Here is a 19,318-nt window from a genome sequence, read left to right as displayed (position 1 = left end):
AGAGGTTAGGGGAGTAGTAGGACAGAGGGGGGGAAAAAAAAAAATCAAATCAAGTCGTTAAAAAAATAAGACGAGAGGGTCTTGAGATAAACATAATGCATAAATTTTTCGAAGCAAACTTGGAATCAGTCATGGAAAGTAGAAGCGCACAAATCGAATGAATATCCCAACTGACTGTCTGTAGTATATGAAAAAGACAGCAACATAACACGTTCGATCTTTTGAAACTACCTGCCTGCTGGACGAGGCGTATTATCAAAATCCAAGTAGGGTGAAGGTGTATTCATGGGCCGAGGAGTGGTCTCAGAATCGGCGGATGAGTCTAATATACTAGACTCATCAGCCAATCTCGATTCCCCGCTACTATTCAAGAACCTGAGAGATGGCGTATTTGAATACACCTGGTTGGCGCTCTGCGGAACTTCTCTCGAGAATACAATGGGGGGAGTAATTTGGCCCCTCTTTGAGGACCCAGTGCTCACCGGCGTGTCTGCCTTTCTGAATATTTCCGTATCATATCGGGCAAATGCTGGTTTGGAATAGGCGGTCAAAATACTCGGTCGTGAGTCGGGTGCCAGAGGCGATGGTTGTTTCGGGCTGAAGTCTTCTTCCTCAATCGACGGCACGATGACCTCCTCGGGTATGTTAAGTTCTTCGAACTTACTGTCCAAAGACATTCTTGGGGATCGAATCGAATCTTCGCCAAGATCACTGTAGTCATCAGAACCTCCACTTCTGCCCCGGTCTTGGGTCTCCTTTTCTTTCCTCAGAGCTTCTTCCCCAGTACTGACCACGCTACCTCGGCTATTGGTTCGCATCATTTCAATACCTAGCTTGGAGCCAGGTCGATGCGGTCTATTCCGAGGGCTGTGCACTCTCGGCTGTAGGTTCCCAAGCTCCTCATCTTCATCATCACCAGACTCTGCACATTCGTAGCGGTTTCGTTCCATAGATTCCCTCTTAGCCCGGATTGCTTCACTAGACCGCTGCTTTCGCGGGGTGAGCATGCCTGAAGGGCTGAGGGCGGCGGGAGCCGACGTAGTATGAAGTAAACTCGGGAAGGGCACTGTATTTTGACCCTTGCGATTCTGATCGGCGGTTTCTTGTGGAGTGGCTGAGTCTTCAGATATGCCTAATCCCCCTTGGTTCTGGCCCCAATCATCCGTTTGGCGGCTCACAATGACAGGAATTTCCTCTACCTTGATCGAATCCAAGTCACCGAAATAGCTGCTGCCAACCGAATCCTCACGACTAGACCCCCGACCTGAAGAGGGAACAGGAGCGAAACCGGACGAAATTGTGGAGCTTGGGCTGTGCTCAGACTGAGTAGGAGGGGGGGGATGGCGTAAGACAGACGCAATTACCGATGGAAGTGCAGGACTATAGTCCTTTGGTGGGGGTTTCCACTGGCAAAACTTGCACAGTGCTTCAGTGAATTTGGTCAGCGTTGGAGGCTTTTCAATGAGCCCGTCAAAGTAATGAGTCTCCGGAAGATCTTTGAGATACCCAGTGACTGCAATTATCGGCGTGTGTCGATTGGCACTGCGTGTTTCCCGGACCATGCGGGCAACATCCGCTCCATTGACCTGGGGGAGTTTGAACTCCGTCATAATGATATCGAATTGGACCTCACTAAGCGCATAGCGCACTGCTTCTGCGCCATTCGTAGCCGTGATGGTGCGGCAACGAAGCTTTTCAAACAGGCGCTCCATGACTAACCGCGAAATCGGATGGTCTTCGCAGATGAGGATGTCGAGTGGCCGGAAAAATGGGCCCTCGTTGAGATTAATCTGGGATAGACGCCTCGAGCTCTGTCGGCGACGTTGCACTTTGAGCAAAGCCTTCGTGCGAGGGTCCTCATTGTCGGATGAGGAAGGCGAGACATCAAATAACTGACTCCTCCGCTTATAATGGCCAGCCACGTACGATTCTTTTGCGAGAGATGAAGACAAATCTCCATCCTGGGATCCAATCGTTTGTGACCGAGCCCTTGTTGCTGGGGCGCTCCCCTGACGTTGTTGACCTGGGACCGCTTTATCAGGAGAGTGTGTAGCCACCCGGCCAGTCTTGATCGGAGATGATGCTGCAGAATTGAATTTGATGCTCGCCATGCGACTCTGATCTGCAGAGGCGGGTGCAAAAGATCCACTGGATTGGTGAGAGTTGGTTGAGGATGATCCGGACGTCTTTCTACGCTCATGATTATTTCCAGTGCTGAACTGAACGAGGAGTGGAGATGAAGGCTGCGATGGACGACTAGGGGACGAGTTCGCTTGACTCAGACTAGAAGGTGACGAAGGACGGTTGCTGCCCTTCGTTTGGGACATGGTCCGCTGCAGCGGCATTGGTAATGGACTGCCTTCGAGTGAAGGGCCGGATGACGGCGGAGTGGGGCCCTGAGTCGGTGGTTGTTGCTGAGGCCCTGTGGTCGCGAACTGGCGCTGCTGTGCTTGCATTGCTTCCTGTCGGAGTTTTTGGATAACATCCTTGTTTGCCTTTTCGAGCATAGGAAGGTTCTTGAAAGCGAAGTTTCCAAAGTCGTCCGCCAAGGAAGGTTCACTCAACCTCCTGCTGCGTGACTCGCGGACATGAGGAGGAATGTGGAGAGGCATTAATGGCCGCTTCATGGAGTTAACCTGTGAGCGGACCTTGAACAGTGCGTCATGCGGTCGGTCATACGTGCCACTCGTAAGTGGAGGTTGAGGGGAGCTTTCATCCTCAAGCTCTTCAGTAAAAGCCTGGAGCGTCGCTCCGCGGGCATCAAAATATTCGGTATCCTCGGGATTTTCCAGATTCGGCACAAATTGAGCCTTATCCTCCAGCAGAGTATCCCAGTTGATATCGGAAAACCAACGGTGGTTCCGAATTTCAGCTCCTCCGTTGGGGAAATTCTCATCGGCATTAGCCCCAATCCGCTCGCGTGGGTCAATAGTCATAAGCTTGTTGATCAAATCTATGGCTTCGGGGGAGGCCAACTCTTCGAGGTCTTCCGGCCAGTTGATTTTTCGATGAAGTATATTTTCGAAAACTTCATCTGGCGTTGCCGCGTTGAACGGAGGATAGCCAAAAAGGAACTCGAACATGATGCAACCCAATGACCACCAATCGCCCATCTCATCCTGGCCAACACCGTTAATCGTTTCTGGGGCGAGGTAATCCGGGGTGCCTACAAAGCGTCTGTTGTGATCGTCGGGGTCGAAAAGTGCCATCAAGGGTGGCATCATGGACTGCTGGGGTGGTGTCCCTATTAATACTTGGTTGCTGATCGTTGGTTGGAGTGGATGCAGATAAGGAGATTCTCCCGCCTCACTCTGACCTTCTTCTTCTTCTTCGTGCACGCTTTCGGATGACAGAACAGGAAAAGCACTAGACGCTTCTCCTTGATCATTGAGGGACAAGCTTCGGAAAATTGCGTTCAAGTTTTCACTCCCACCACTGTCGCTCCGATATCCAGATGCTCGTCGAGATGTTTGTCTGCCAAGTCCATTTTGATTCAGACTAAAGTAGGAGGGCTGAGGCATGCTACCACCAGGATCGGGAGTAATCAGAGGGGTGGATCCTGGCGATCCGCTCCCCTGGAAATCAAACGAGGCCGATCGAGACGAGGCGATTGAGGTGGCCCGAGGGAATGAGCCCTGCTTTAGAATATCAACTCCCTGTTCATTCATGCTCTTCAGCACACGTTTCTGACGCCCAACCAGACCCATACGGGACAGCCCAAAGTCAGTCAGTTTAAGATGACCTGTCTGGTCAATGAGAAGGTTATCCGGCTTGAGATCACGATGAACAATGCCTCTGCTATGAAGATGTTCGACACCAAGAACGACTTCAGCAATGTACTTTTTGGCCCAATCCTCAGGGAGCCCACCAAGAATTTTAACCAGAGAGGCGCAGTCCCCTCCATTCAAGTACTCCATTACTAGATAAAGATAGTCTTTACTAGAAAATGTCCAGTAAAGTTTAGCAACGAAGTCACTCTCCCCTTGCCACATCATAATCGCCCGCTCAGCCTTGACATTGGTCACCTGATTTTTAGCAACCATATCGGCCTTTTTCAGAACCTTGATTGCAAAGTACTCCCCTGTTGTCTTTTTCTTGGATAAATAGACACTGCCAAAGGCGCCTTTGCTGATCGGCTTGATGATTTCAAAATCTTTGATAGAGGGGGGCACTGGTCGTGGCTGAGGCTGACTCGCGGTAGTCAGATGGGGGGAGACAGGTGGACGAGGAACGTCGGAAGACGCTGCTGACGATTGGCGACGGTGGTGACGATAATGATGAAGGGACAATTCCCCCGCATTAGTTGACGGCGATACAATAGGCGATGGCAGACTTTCGGCTCCAGTAGAAAGACGTGGTTTCGGCATACGCAAAGGGGAATGGGGACCGGACACTCGGGCGGGTGAATGTTGTCGTCGAGGGGAACTGGCCAGTCCTGGAAGCACCAGGCTTCTGCGTTTGCGATCTATGCTTCGATCAGATGAAGGCGAGTCGGTTCGCAGGGTTCCGGGAAGGGTAGAGGAGAGAATGCTGCTATCACTCTGCTCGCCCGCATCGAAGTCGAGCAAGGAAAGGCCCCGTCGAGATGGTTGAGAGGTTCCCAGCAACCCGGCAGCACTCTTATGCGAGCGAGGGGTCGGACATTCCATGGGGCTACTCGATCCCGTAGATACAGCAATAGATGAGGGTTTCCCTTCCAAATATTGGAAACGTTCTGGAGAGTTGCGCATTGACATAGTCAACGCAGAAACTGATGGGGACGGCACAGAAACTTGACTTCCAATAGACGCGGGAATCGACGCAGCGGGATCGGTGCTAGTGAAGGCAAGGTCTTCGGGTAATGGCTCTAATGGATCGTCCTCCGAGGAACTTGAATCGCTTAATTGACCTGCCGCAATACGCTCAGCCTTTCTAAGAGCAGCTGAAATACAATCTTCCACAAGCACAGTATATTCAATACGAATTCTCTCGGCGTATTCCACGATTTTGCGATGACGAACAACCGCATCCACCTTTGCTCGGGCGACCTGCTCCGTATCCGCACACAGAGCGGCAAGGCCCTGCTCCTGTTCCAAGGTGTTCGAGCTGGGTGATTGCCACTGCAGCACCTGAGAAATGCGTGATTCCGATTGGGGAGACATAGTTCGGAAATCGTCTCCGTTTTCGCCACGGGCTTCTCTGATTACCGGCATATTAATCTCCAAGGCTGTGTCGCAAAGGTCGAGAATCAACTCGACCACTCGAGCCAGGGGCCGCCGGACTGCGAAGGATCGGGCGCGTGAGTGACCCGTTCCCGAAACAGACTGATCCCTTGACCTAGGTGGTGTACCAGGTGCCGAGCTGCTAGTAGATGCCGACCCCGATGACGTTGTTGAAGCGACAGGAGATGGTCCAATAGGGAGACCTTTGTATTCGGGCTGTGGTGGCGCTGAAGAATTGCCATCCCGGAGAGTCACAGGCCGACCTTGTCTCGCCTCCAGGGCATCCAACACCTTGACAATCGCATGGCGGTGTTCATTAAGATTCTCTTGGGCGATCTGGAGGTCCATTTCGGCTTGATGTTCCTGGAGGCAAAGATCGGAGTGCTTTTCGAACCACCATGGGGTGATCTCACGTTCGCAGATGCGACACAGCACGGGTTTCGGGGCAGGGTGTTTAGAAGGGTCGGGTTCGTTCGCAGCGGCCTCTGCTAGCACTGTTAAATAGTTCGCCAAAACCTCCGCACCAACACCTAAAGATTCCACGAGCAAATGTGGAAGGTCAATGGTAACTTCCCGTGGCTCCGCGAATGGTCGCAACATCCACATCGTCTGCGGTGCAAGTCAAGTTAGCCTCCCTGGAAGAGTTAAGATGATCGAGACGCAAAGCATACATGTCCAACTCCATCCGCAGTACGGTCAAAAACCATGATTCCTTGCCCTTCCAGGGTAAGAATGTCGTGGCTGTGCTCCTCCACCGTGTCCAAGGGTTCCTCGTGATCCTCCACACCCTCCGTTCCAACAGTGCCAGTCACTTCCCGCTTCATCGGCCGTGGTTCTGGGGAGAATTTCAAGACCGAGTCAGGGCCCATCTGGACCGCGACACGAATGAAACGGCTTCGCGAGTCATCCTCTTTGAGAGATTCTATCGCGTCGTGAAAGGCATTCTGATTGTCCACCAAGACCTCGGAGATCATTCGTCCTTCTATCGACTCCGACGGCGTTCCCACAACCTGTTTCCACGACGGACTAACCCATTTGACACGACCTTCTAGATCCAAGTCGACAATGACATTCAGGGTCTGTTCCGCGGCTTCTCTCAAGTCCTCACGTTCTTCCCGCATATCATCATCGCTCAAGGCACGCGTTAAAGGAGAGAATTTCGGGTCGATGCTCCGAGCCTCCTGCCGTAAAGCAGTCACGGCCGGAGGGGTGAGGAACCGTGCATTTTCTGTGTCATTGCCGGCCATGCTGGCGAGACAATCTCGCGGAGGGAATGCAAAGTCCCTCCGCTGGAGAACGAGTCGATGACGGAGTAGGAAAAGGGGTCGAGGAAAGAATCACGGATACGATCGGGACCGAGCAGGACCGTCTGCTGGGCAGAGCGGGTGCCCTTGGTTGTTGGCTATGGATTCATTCGTAGCATCAACGGGCCATGGCTAGATCGCGGGGGGGGGGGCTGTAGGGGAATTGGTAATAACAACCCAGCCGCGAAGGGAAGCCCTGGCCTCGATTATATCAATAAAAGAAAAAGAACAGATAAAAGAAGTTTGCTCCTGATGAATAGGGAAAGGAAATAAACAAGAAAGGGAAAAAAAAAGGTATAATGAGTGATCACGTAAGAAGTAGGATGTCGAAACTTGAGGGAAAGAGAGAGAGAGCGGCTATGCGGGGGGGGGGTTTGGAATGGCGCGACGGTCAACGCGAAGTTGAGAGAGACAAGAGCTCAAGAGGATAATCGAGGAAGAGAAAAAAAAAAGAACAAAAAGTGGATTTGGCAGAAGGACAGGGAGAAAAAAAAAAAGAAGAGAGTGAGTTGTAGTTAGTTGGTGAGTAGTTAGAAAGTGAGGGAATGCAATGCAAGAGTCCCTAGAGAGGAGAAGCTCGTACGCAGTTGGTACGGCAGGATGTACCATTGTGGAAAGCACAGCGAACAGGGAGGCTTTGCTGGGGGACAGGAGTGTTTTGGTATGGTAACGGTATTAATGATGAAGAGCGGCCGAAGCAGCAGCGAATCATAGCCAAAATGACACCAGAAGCGGGAAAAACGGCCAACACTGGGGGGGATCACGTGGGAGGATCTTGGTTTCTGGTTTCTATTATATCTCTGTACAAGTATAATAATGAACTATTCACAGCCAATATTATGAGAGGTACTCCATACATAAAAGGAAGTTGGTGGTGTTGACCTCGGATTAACTGGGATAATGCATGGTGATGATGATCATGTCTACTTTGTGCTGGACCGAACATCCTCAACATTATTAGGGAGTAACTACGGAGTACAATAATTTCTGTCTTTACTATAGCTAAAAATATGGAGTACCCTCGGGGGTACTTTTGTTTCTATATCATCCGATCCGTGCATTTCCATGTTACCACCCAGCGCCACTGGAATCCCTTTAACAGCTACCATTCCCTTCCATTTTCAGAATTAAACGACTGGTAGGCTTTCGATTTCATTTTCTAGAAGTATACCGAAAGACCTTTTCTTGTTCTGCCTTCTCTTTCATTCCATCTCTCTCGTTCGTTCGCTCTTCGTTCCCCTCCTCTTCGTAGGTAGCCTAGATGCACCCCTTCATGCATCCAAACGCCACTTTGGGGAACTTGTATCAGCTGCTTAGTTGTCCCGTGGAAGTGTGCATCCCTAACCCAAGGGGAGGTTGTCCACTTGACTTGGATTTCCTGGTTATGTCATCATCCCTTAGTTATATCCTGTGTCAATTAATAACTAACCACCTCAGAAATAATAAGAACGAACGAACTAAACGTTGGACTGCGGGGTACACCAGCAAAACTAAAAAGGTGGGGAGAAGATCGCCCAATCAGTCAGTCAGTGATCTAGTTTATCTTTTTTGGGAACACTCCTCCTCCTCCTCCTCCTCCTTACTGCCAGACCCATGATTCATACATACATCCTACTAGATCTATCAGAACGCGGTGCTCAGCGATCATTCCTGCATCCAGATTCCAAGTAGGTCGACTACTCCTTGAATTGCCTATACGGAGTACTAGGCTAAGACGCCCTGGATTCTCATCCAGAGACGAGTTTACGACTGTTACCCATTAACTTTCGCTTTTCGTCGGGATTCCTCATATTAAGTTCAAGAATATTAGATTTCAGGAATGAAGAATTCAACTGGAGGGATCTATATTTCCCCAGATTCTATGGTGTTTGTCGCCAACATAGAAAGATCTCGGTTCTCAGTTGGATATACACAATGACGAGCTATAGTACTAGAAGCCATTAAACCTCACTTGTGCTCTTGACGTGTTTTCAGTGAGGATGATATCTCTAACGTGCCTGAAAGCTTCTTAGAGACCCTTAGGGACCTTTGGCTAAGTCTATTTGAACACAAATGGCATTAGTTTTCGCCAGGTAGGATAGATTCGAGATGGAAGATACTTACTTACCGAGGTAGAGAACGTAGTAAAAAGCGATAGAGCGGTTCGATTCATTTTAACCGGCTTCAATATAGGTAAATATTCAACATCTTCCAATACATCCGTTTATCAAGCGGCAGGGGCCCCAGTCAAAGGTACCTAACCCGTCATAGCAGCCTTCCAATGATTGGGGGATAAGTACGCCTGCAGCCTGTACAGGTGGGCGAAGTTTGTTCAATAGCTGATACAATATATATATATATATATATAATATGTATATGCAGTAGTCCAAGTCCACAAGGGATTCTGCTTCCCGTGGCATTCAATTAGGTATCCATGTAATAGAACTCCAGCGAAACGACGCAAATCACATATCGTACATTAAATAGGTATAAAAATATACTAGAGTTCTCTCGTCCATCACTGCCCCTTCTTCGCACCCTCCTGTCGCTGGCGTTCAACCACAAATCCAACCGCACGGGCGAGTCCCTCGTCAACGGGAACAACAGGATAATAGCCGAGTCGGAGCTTAGCCTTCTCAGCCGAGTAGTAACGTGTCATGCACGAGTAGCGGACCATCCGCCTGTTCAGACGTGGCTGTTTGCCGAACAGACCCATCATGGTTTCCACGGCGCCGCCAATTGGGCCAAGGACGCTCTCGGGAAGCTCCCACACTTGGTGCGGTTCGACTACCTTGTCTGCTAGTGCCCAGGCGGCGTGTGTCATATCCCAGAAATAGACCGGTGAGTCATTGGTAACATTGAAGGCCTCCCCGTCGACGCGCTCGTTGTCCAGAGGCTCGGCTTGGCCGGACTCGTACCGTTCTTGGCTGGCGAGCAAGCGATACGCAGCAAGCATGTGGGCGTATGCAACGTTTCCGACATAGGTGAAGTCAAACAGATTGTTGTTCTCGCCTAGTTGCATTCGGAGCACGGTCGGGGAAGCCTTGGCCGCATGTTCCAAGACCTTGAATGAAAATGAGGTATCCTTTTCGCCGTAAATGCCGGCCGGGCGGAGGGCGCACGTCAACATCGAGGAGGGAGAGGTTCGGTTATACTTCAAGACTTGCTCTTCCGCATCGGCCTTGGAAACATTATTATCGTTAATATCAACACGGAAGAAGCACGAGTCGCAGCCAAAACATACCTTGGTCTCGGAGTAGTACTCCAGTTGCAGCTTCCCTCTAATATATGGCCAATCCTCAGTGACATTGATCAAGTCGCTCTGAGTATCGTGCACCACAGAGGCAGAGCTCGTGTACACAAACGCCTTGCACTTGCCACCCCACTCGCCTTGAGCACCACCGGCCACCTCCAGCAGCGTCTTGGTTCCCTCGACATTGACCTTGTACAACAGAGGCTTATTGCCCTCCAGAACGTTTGGAGTCGCAGTGTGGATAACTACATCGGGCTTGACCTTGGAAAAGACAGAGAGCATCGACTCTACCGAAGTGATATCTCCGTCATAGTAGTCCGCACCTGGCAATCGGTTGTGGGTCGTCCGCAAGTCCACCACCGCAACCTTAGCAATATACCGTGGGTACCTGCCGCTTAGCTTGGGATATTCAAATCGACGGTCTCCCTGAGGCTTTGGAAGGATAACGCTGGGATCGGTTTCGGAGGGAAAGTTAAGCAATTGATCAACAATGTGCCAGCCGAGGAATCCACAGCCTCCGACAACCAGGACAGTGCCCAATTCGACAGTGGGTCTTTTTGTAGACATCGTAGTGGTGGCCCAGCCTATATCAATGTATGTACAGGGTATGGACGATAAAATGAGTGGATGAGAGCGACCCGTATCTAAGTCGTAAGTAAAAGGGGGGGGGGGGTTTGAAATCTGTCAATTAATTTCGGGGATCTACTCCGCTACGAATATCTTCTGGGGCCAAGCTTGGGCCACCATCCGCTCGATATCAACACGTGATGGGTTACTAAGACAGGTTGTATCACGTGTGTATTTATATCGTCCTGCCAATCACACGCCATCAAAGCGTACCTCTTGCAAACAGCTCGAGGCAATGTCCTCTGAAAGCATGCAGATAATAGTAATGGCTCATAGAAGACCATAGGTAGGTATTTTACAACAGCTGGAACATAATTCCTTTCTACAGACACAATTCTGATAGGAAATGTAGGTTCATTATGCGATGTATGACAACGCAAGATTTCGTCAAAGTTAGAACATTTATGGAGCTCTCATGCCCTCTCAATAACTAATCATCAGTACTATGGTGGGTAAGGCGCTTCATAGTAGTATCGTTAATCATGTTCCAGGGGTGTCCAGGAATGGGAAGAGTCGGGGAGTCATGGGTTTTTTTTTAATGTGAAGGGGAAGACATTCATTCAAATCCAGTCTTTCATGAGCTTCATGGGGGTAAGAATGTGAGTGCTAAGATCTCCAATGCTGATTGTTAAACACCCTCAAGTATCTTACTCAAATGTATCTCTAGTTGGGCAACATATTAGCAGCAGCTTTTTCCTCAGAAGTTCAAGGACTCACTCGATAGATTTCTCAACATCCCTTCTAAGTGTCCGCCTGTATTGTTTACGTTCTTCAGGAGAACCCCAGAACAACTTGGATGCGTCCGGGTTGATGGTAGCCCGTGGGTCATACGGCGGCGATTCCTCCTCCAAAGACGCAATGATCGCCTCAATGTGATAGCGCATTTCCTCCGTTCGTTTCGGGAGATAGCATAGGACTTTTTCTTTAGACACGCGAATATGAAAAATAGACGTCTCCATGAACACTCGAGGCTGCTCTTCCGGAAATCGTGGGCTCAGGTGTATTTTCATCTTGAAAATCCCGCCGTCTAGCGGCGTAGTGGGCCGCCCAAAGTATGTGACAATCCATACGAAAGGGTTTCCGTCGACAATATTCAAATCAATCGTGTAATTCTTCTGGTGCTTAAGATCTTCGACGATCTGTTCGTACTGACGCTGCAAGTTTACTGCGATGCCAAGCTCCTCCTTTTGAGCCTGCAGTCCTTGTGCATGCCACCCTTCTGTTTCTTCCATGATTCTTTCTTTAATACGAATCAACCGCTGTCGCAATGCAATGTAGTCAAAATGACCTTCCATAGTATTGCCAGCACTTTCGAAAGGCATCTTCTGAAACTTACGGTTACGCGACGTAGGTCCATATCGCTCCTCTCTGTCAATAAGGCGCATGTAAGACTCGTAATACCATAAGAAGCGCCGCTTGCGAAGATCGGTAAACGGATTTTCATAGCCGATAATCTCGTCATCCGACCAAGATTCACTGTCCTCCTCAGATATCTTTACGCCTGGAGACTTTGTAGAGCCATCCGGCAATATATCCAAGGATGTTTCCAGTGGTTCAATAACCGCAAGACGAAGCGTTTCGTGTCGTATCTTAGGCAACGTAAGCCATGCGCTTTGCATAGTCACCGACAAAATCTCACCTTTTCCGTGTAAGCCACCATGTTTTCCCGATCTGAATCTGATTTCGCATGCTCATATCCGGGCTCATTTTCGTAGGGGTTCGACGACATCAAACTTTGAATAGAAAGCAAAACAGACTCTAGCCCTTGTGCAGAGGACCACTGCTCTCCACTCTCACCGGTCCAAGTGCTATACGCGTCTATCAGCTAGAGCTCACTGGCAAAAAAGACGTTCGAACTAATCTCTCTTTACCCTAGAATTGACCTTGATTTGCCGGCTTCGTCAGCCTATTTGCAGAGGGAAAAGGGACATTGAGCAAACTCACAAGCAGACCTTGCCTCCAGCGTAGATATTAGGGTTGAAACGAGTTGTCCCGCCGTTAGTAGTTGCTGCGCGCACCGTAGGAGGGCTCGCAGGGTAATCTAGGCGGCCGAATATGAGCTCCGAGGCTACTTCCAACGGAGAATGTCTTCCTTACCTTTTGGAAACTTAATGTGAAACTACGTCAATCAGTGTCAGTATTCTGATTTGCTAAGATTATGAAAGTCCAACCTCGAAAAAACCAAACTGATAGGGGGTCTCTGGAGGCCCCAGAATAACAGCGCGAACATTCCTAATATCAGAGTCCTCATAGCTCACAGCGATAGCTAGCATAGGGATTAGTAAAGAGTCCATAAGCGGAATGTTCATCCCGGTGTCCAAGACTATAAACTGGGATTATCTTGGTGTTTAGTTATTGTCTTCGAAAGACTTACAAACATCTGCACTCTGTTGTATCTGTTTGATTTCCTGAGGAAGGAGCATTTTTGTCAGCATAATAGCGACGTAAGGCGGGGAAGCGCAGCAGGAGGTAGGAAATGACAGTCAGTACTCTTGTGATGCGGAGTATTGCCTGATCAGACATTCTGACCACAAATTGCCAGGCAGAACCCCTTGGCTAGCTTCAGGCGGATGCGACAGTTGGGGTTTACCAAGCTGGAGCTGCAAATACTGGCCCTTAAACAGGAAGTGTTGTGCAGACAGGTGATCGACGGCTGGGCCGGGAAGTCAATTTAGGAGAGAGAGAGGGGAGAGAAAAGTTTGATCTTAAACGAGAGGGATGATATGTGAGGGTTTGAAAATGGTGTTTTTGAGATAGAAATGTGAGAGATGATACAAATTTCAGGCTGTCAAAGAATGATGGTATGGTGATGGCCACCGCAGGTGAGATGCAAACAAGCTGATGCATACATACAGCACCCAGCCGGGACAGCACACCTACCTATGTACATACCTGGGTTAGTACTCTGTTGTAGAACAAATAATGATAGAATGGAACTTTCTCAGAACATATAGGTGTATTCTATCGGGGTAATGCTATATAGTACCTGGATACGGGGATGGAATCTCTCTCTCTCTCTCATATTATATCATCATGGGGTGGTGGGCACTTCCCCGCCATCGCGTTGTATCTTTTCTACGGTACATACTCGATGTAAGACAAAGTGTACGGAGCTTATTCGCCCTTGCGATGGAAATTTAATGGAAACAAGCTCTCAAAATGAGTCTGATTATTTCAACTGGAAGCATCTACCTAAGAAAGAAGTCGAGTTCACAGTGTTAAATACAAATTTCCCCCTAAGCCAAGTTGACTCCAGGAAATTGGTCCTCGAAGCTCCACAATAAATCATAAATTGGAAGTACGAACACGACTTATTAGGTGCCTAAGGCCAAATGGATGACCCGCAATGTCACGTGGTCTGTAGTCGTCAATCCTCGCCTTTACCTACACTTCAACCAAAGGACTTTTTTCCCTCTTCCCAAGTCGATTTCTAGTATTCACTTGAGCTTCATATTGGAATCCCCTGAAGATATTCCAAATTCCAATGGCAGAATTCCACAATCAGGAACAATTTCCTCTGACATAAACACAAACATATGCCCCTTCTCTTCAGGCGGTGTGACAAGCGGTGAGAACTCCACGTGATGGTCCCTAGCGGGCAACCACCCAACATGAAGCATAGGGGGGCAGAGCAACAACTGACAATAGCACTCGCACTGCCCCAAACATACCACTTCTGCCTCTGTTTGGCTTCTTTCCTATCTGTTCTCTTACCATCTGTCCTCGATCCGCATGTTACTCTTTGTCTCCCTGCTTTCGTCCATGTGTCTCTAGCTTTGGGCTGTGGATAGACGCCGTCTGTTGAAAGGGATTAGGAATGGTGGTTATCTTGGCCAGCGTCCTCCGCTTGTTGGTCTCGCTTTGAGCTCCAACCCTTTCAGTCCGATTCCCTTCCCACGGGCGCCTACCTTCTTGTACACCCTTTTCTCCACGCACTTTTACCACCCAAGTAGGTAGACCGTCAGTCTTTACGGGCCACGCGCTTCCCATTCTCTAAATTTCCCCGCAAGTTTCACCTCCATGGCGTGAGGTGAGTTGCAACTGAAACGACCCTAAACATACCTTCTTACCAACCCCGCGCGAAGAACATAGAACGCTTTCTAACCTAGCTCTACCCTTTCACAGGCCGCATGACCGCTTGAATTACTAGTCTCGACGACTTGCAATTCATAGTCTCCAATAATACTTTTGATTGCTTGTGCTCGAGTGTCGATCCTACCTGACCTTGGCGGTAACCCTACCTACCGACCTCGAGCTCACCTGCCCGACCCTGAAATACCCCACTACAAAGAAAATACCTCGAAGCAACCTCTGCTCAATTCGTGAAGGAGAAACATTGGATTGAGTGCACCAAGGCATAGTTCTTTAAAGGACATGCCTCCCGGCGACGTTCCATTCCCGGACAGCCTCGTGCCGGGCAACGGGGCTGCCCGTCCCTCCCTGAATACGAGCGGCTACGGTGGTGCCGGCGGCAGCTTTCAGTCACAAACACCTACATCGCCAGCCGATAGCATCGTTCCTTTTGACTCTCCCCGCACCAGGACGGGCGGTTGGAATGGCCCTGCAAATGCTGGCCTCGAAGGCACCCAGAACCCTGATGGTCGTATGGGTCGACGACTAGATACAGATCCAACAACACCCCAGGATCGAACTGGTTATTGGGAAACGTCGACTCCTGTAGACAGAACCCGACCGAACGGCCGACAACCAACCAAGTCCCCCGGTAGCTCCTCGAGGATTTGCAAGAAATGTGGTGAGCCTTTAACCGGCCAATTTGTGCGGGCTTTACTCGCAACCTATCACCTGGAGTGTTTCAAATGTGAAGTAAGCTATTCTTCGACTCTGGCTATATTTCCCTCATCTGCTAACAGCATTGATAGGACTGCGGCCAAATTGTCGCGTCTAAGTTCTTCCCGGTTGACGCAGAGGATGGAAGCGGACAATATCCACTGTGCGAGACCGATTATTTCCGGAGATTGGAACTCCTATGCCATGATTGTGGTGGTGCCTTGCGTGGTTCTTACATTACTGCCTTAGATCGCAAGTATCACATTGAACACTTTACCTGCTCAGTGTGTCCCACCGTGTTCGGCGCACAAGACTCTTACTATGAGCACGAGGGCAAGGTGTACTGTCATTTCCATTACTCGACACAATTTGCCCAACGATGCCACGGCTGCCACACGGCGATCTTGAAACAATTTGTGGAAATCTTCCGCAATGGCCAGAATCAGCACTGGCACCCAGAATGCTACATGATCCATAAGTTCTGGAACGTCCGTCTCGCTTCAACCGGCCAGCCATTGGAATATCCTCAGGTGGAGCCGGATGCTACCGATGAAGAACGTAACAAAATACGGGAGGAAGAGGATATTATGGAGGAGAAGGTCTATAGGATCTGGAGTACTCTATCTACTTTCGAAGAGTCCTCTGCGGCTTGTATCTCGGACATGCTCCTCCATGTTAGCAATGGCGCTTATCTAGACGGAGTCCTTGTCGCAAAAAGATTCATTGGGCATGTTGAAATACTCTTCTCCGCCATCGATAACCTCGCAGGATATATTAAAACCCAGGGCATGAAAGGTGAGCTCTTTACCCATCGTCATTGGCAGCAATTCAACAATCGGCTAATGCCTTGGTCCAGATCTTGCTTTCGGTCGCGAAGCCAAACTACTCTGCAAAAAGATTGTCGCTTTCTTTGCGCTGCTCTCTAAAACACAGGAAACGGGCGTTCGGAAGCTTGGTGTAACTCAAGAGCTATTGTCTTTAGTGACTGGTCTCGCTCATTACCTCAAGCTTCTCATTCGCATTGGACTCCAAGGGGCTTTGAAACTGGAGAGGGAACAGCAAACTCCTCAGGGTCTCCATCACTTCTTAGATCGTCTTGAAGACCTGGAATCTCTGCGACCCCAAGAAGAAGAGGAGACGCCTGCAGATCTGATGGTTGGTGTTGAAATTTTGGCAGATCAGCTTTCCGATTGCTGTGCAGCATGCAAAGAGCCAATTGATGATGAGTGTGCCATGTTGGGTGACAGTAGATGGCATATAAAACCTCCACATTTAATCTGCGCGTCATGCCAGACAGATTTGACACCTGCCCCCCAGGATGCTTTGTGGAGTCCAAAAGACAAGCAGCCGTTCTGTGTCAACTGTGTCGCTCATAGGGGTATGGTACACGAAACCCAAAAAGGATTCACGCATGTATCAAAGCTTCAACAGTTTGTTTTCCTGCTGAAGGTTGCTCTTGCACGACTTTTGGCTGTTCTTAGAGCTGGAGGAACTCTATTCTCGCCCGGTAAGTCTTTTGGAACCCGACAATGGTATTCTATTTGGGCACGAAAGCTGACTGATTTGGATAGATGACCCGGCCATGAAGTCACAGGGCCCTGGAGGTAACCAGGCTCCACCAGGAGGCGAATTACGTCGTTCTGCAACCAGGTCCAAGAAGGACGGTACCGACGGGTCTTCTCTTGAACAGACTGTGGGTGAAATGCGACGCCTACGGTCCATTCGCAACGAACGTACCCTTTCAACCACCTACAAAAAAGCCAGGGCATCAAGGATCATTGATGGACCAGAAGGGCGAAGTGTTCGGCCTGGGTCATCTGGTGGCGAAGGCTCAGAGTCCAGGGGTCCTGGTTTCCAAATCGTTGAAGAAAAGGATGCCAATGGAGAAACGGTGACAGAGTTGACATTTGGTAATCAGGATGCGTTAACATTGGATGATATTCCAAGAATAGTTGCCGCAGAGCAAGCCAAAGAGCAGCGTCCGAATGCTTACAAGCATGCCGGTACCAGGCTTGTCGGTACAACTGAACCTCTACCCAAGTATAACCGTGGACATCAACGTGACCTCTCGGGCGCTGGCATAGACGCAGCTTTCATGGAGCCATCGGGAAGAACCAAGAAATACTTCTCAGAGCTCTCTGCGCTCGAATATTTCATTGTCAGACATGTTGCAGTTTTGTCCATGGAGCCCTTATTGGACGGCGCTTTCACGTTGGAGGAGCTTCTTTCACTGATTGAATCACGGAAACCAACGATCTGGAATATATTTGGGCGTGCTTTCAACAAAGATGCTAAGAAGGGCGGGAAGAAGAAGGGCATCTTCGGCGTTAGCCTGGATTTCCTCGTTGAAAAGGAAGGCACGGAGTCGACTCACGGTATCGGTCCTGGTGCTCTTCGCATTCCCACCTTGGTTGATGACGCTGTTTCGGCAATGCGCCAGATGGACATGTCTGTAGAGGGCGTTTTCCGGAAAAATGGCAACATAAGACGCCTGAAGGAGCTGTCAGAGTTGATCGACAATAAGTATGAGCAGGTGGATCTGACGAAGGAGAACCCTGTTCAAATAGCTGCTCTCCTGAAGAAGTTTCTCCGCGAAATGCCTGACCCTCTCCTGACATTCAAACTCCATCGCTTGTTTGTTGCTTCTCAAAGTAAGTCTGGGATTCTCACAATCCATTCAGCCTAACAACTGACATGTCATGATAGAAATCCCTGATCTGGAAAAACAGAAGCGTGTCCTTCACCTCACATGCTGTCTTCTTCCCAAGCCCCATCGCGATACCATGGAAGTGCTCTTCGCTTTTCTCAACTGGACCTCTTCCTTCTCCCACGTGGATGAAGAGTCTGGAAGCAAGATGGATATCCACAACCTGGCAACCGTCATGTCACCTAACATTCTATACCCTAATACCAAAAACAGCACTGTAGACGAGAGCTTCCTCGCAATCGAGGCCATCAACGCACTCATTACCTACAACGATACCATGTGTGAGGTATGTTGAAACCCGAACTTCTTCCCCCTTTTCTTTTTTTATCAATGTATCATATTGTTAATCAATCACCACAGATCCCTGAAGATCTTCAATCAGTCCTTACCGACAACAGTTTCTTCAAGGAGAACTCGGAAGTCACGACGAAAGAGATTTTGAGAAAATACGGCGATATCGCAAGAGGGAGCTTCTCGCAAAAACCAAGCAATGGCGGTGAAACATTTACCATTACGAACGCTAATCGCGGAAATAATCTTCCTACATCTGCTCGCATCGAAGGAGAGCCCTCACAAGACGTGTCACAGATGCAGAGCTCGGTCCGCCATGTCCCGGGGCCTAGCGGTCAGGCACCCGCACCCTCTAATAGCATCGCTCCCTCGAGTGGTGTCGAGCTCACTCCTGGCGCGATGAATGACTACCGCGAGCGCAGCACAAGTACCGGCAGCCAACAAAATTCGATTCAGTCTAACGAACAGCCCCAGAAACTGCCCTGCAGAGCCCGCCCTCCCGCGGGACCGATGGGAGTTGCAAGCTAATCTTCGTTCTGTATCTTTCTGTTAACGGGCACCTACATTTTCGTTTTTGCACAACTCTGGGGCGTATGCTGAAATTTTACCGTTTTCATTGTTTGGGATTCAAACCAAGTACTGCTGAGTATTAATACCCATTCGGCCTTTTTTTTTTTTTTTTTTCCTCCCTAGCCACAGGTTGGATGGGAATTTTCATCTCTTGTTGAAGACCAATTCCGTCACCTCGCTCGCAGACGTGGCTTCCTACTACTTCAGGGGATGGAACCTTTCATCTTCTCTGTTTATTTCATCTTTTAAAAGTGCATTGCATTAGGCCTCGAGGTTCAGTTTAGCTTATCTTTTTTTCACCATCTGGTTTATGGCCTCGTGTTCCCTTCTTTCAGGTCTTCCTGCTCCGGCATGGGTTTTCATAGACATTCCTGGACTCTAGGTGTCGTTTTCTATCCCTCATTTGGTTTCCTTCAACTCTGCATTACATCTGACAGTCACGAACATTGCTCCCTAATCTTTAGTGATGTTCTCCCTATCCTTCGACCCTTGTTTTTCCTTCATGCTCCTGTGATGTTGAGATTTCCCACCTCTCTGTTGACATGTGAGAGTACTGATCACTGTTTGGTTTATTATTTTTTTTTCTTAATTCCCCGCC

The 19,318-nt window shown here is 49.2% G+C and overlaps 4 protein-coding genes across 4 annotated transcripts; 1 reads left to right on the top strand and 3 right to left on the bottom strand.

The window, feature by feature from the left end:
* Positions 1-227: 227 nt before the first annotated feature.
* P175DRAFT_0439992 (protein kinase RIM15) lies at positions 228-6,448 on the bottom strand (the record flags this gene model as incomplete). Its single annotated transcript, XM_040894000.1, has 2 exons — positions 228-5,810; positions 5,873-6,448. 2 exons carry the CDS (start codon positions 6,446-6,448, stop codon positions 228-230), a joined length of 6,159 nt encoding a protein of 2,052 aa, XP_040751402.1.
* A 2,357-nt stretch (positions 6,449-8,805) lies between these two features.
* On the bottom strand, positions 8,806-10,406 carry P175DRAFT_0460284 (C-3 sterol dehydrogenase/C-4 decarboxylase). Its single transcript, XM_040894721.1, has 2 exons — positions 9,729-10,406; positions 8,806-9,665 (listed from the first exon to the last, which is right to left on the bottom strand). The coding sequence occupies exons 1-2, from the start codon at positions 10,302-10,304 to the stop codon at positions 9,003-9,005; spliced, it is 1,239 nt and encodes a 412-aa protein (XP_040751401.1). The 5' UTR covers positions 10,305-10,406; the 3' UTR covers positions 8,806-9,002.
* Positions 10,407-10,706: 300 nt separating this feature from the next.
* On the bottom strand, positions 10,707-13,325 carry P175DRAFT_0524292 (ubiquitin-conjugating enzyme E2). Its single transcript, XM_040899360.1, has 9 exons — positions 12,855-13,325; positions 12,739-12,772; positions 12,536-12,687; positions 12,462-12,483; positions 12,309-12,405; positions 12,236-12,247; positions 12,004-12,172; positions 11,082-11,953; positions 10,707-11,027 (listed from the first exon to the last, which is right to left on the bottom strand). Exons 1-9 carry the CDS (start codon positions 12,885-12,887, stop codon positions 11,012-11,014), a joined length of 1,407 nt encoding a protein of 468 aa, XP_040751400.1. The 5' UTR covers positions 12,888-13,325; the 3' UTR covers positions 10,707-11,011.
* A 1,413-nt stretch (positions 13,326-14,738) lies between these two features.
* Positions 14,739-18,678, top strand: P175DRAFT_0439109 (GTPase-activating protein LRG1; the record flags this gene model as incomplete). The annotated part of the gene is made up of 6 exons (XM_040893943.1): positions 14,739-15,188; positions 15,245-15,947; positions 16,009-16,659; positions 16,724-17,803; positions 17,859-18,145; positions 18,220-18,678. 6 exons carry the CDS (start codon positions 14,739-14,741, stop codon positions 18,676-18,678), a joined length of 3,630 nt encoding a protein of 1,209 aa, XP_040751399.1.
* Positions 18,679-19,318: the final 640 nt, after the last annotated feature.

Source organism: Aspergillus ochraceoroseus, assembly GCF_002846915.1.
Source record: "Aspergillus ochraceoroseus IBT 24754 chromosome Unknown P175scaffold_5, whole genome shotgun sequence".
In the NCBI taxonomy this organism is placed as follows: Eukaryota; Fungi; Ascomycota; class Eurotiomycetes; order Eurotiales; family Aspergillaceae; genus Aspergillus; species Aspergillus ochraceoroseus.
This window is presented reverse-complemented; position numbering and strand designations above follow the sequence as displayed.

Coding starts and splice junctions, on each gene's coding strand:
- P175DRAFT_0524292 (XM_040899360.1), bottom strand. CDS start 12,887: ATGTCTGATCAGGCAATACTCCGCATCACAAGA. Junction 12,484..12,535: donor ATCAGTTTGGTTTTTTCGAG/GTTGGACTTTCA, acceptor TGATTGACGTAG/TTTCACATTAAGTTTCCAAA. Junction 12,406..12,461: donor TCACATTAAGTTTCCAAAAG/GTAAGGAAGACA, acceptor TCGGCCGCCTAG/ATTACCCTGCGAGCCCTCCT.
- P175DRAFT_0460284 (XM_040894721.1), bottom strand. CDS start 10,304: ATGTCTACAAAAAGACCCACTGTCGAATTGGGCACTGTCCTGGTTGTC. Junction 9,666..9,728: donor AGTACTACTCCGAGACCAAG/GTATGTTTTGGC, acceptor AATGTTTCCAAG/GCCGATGCGGAAGAGCAAGT.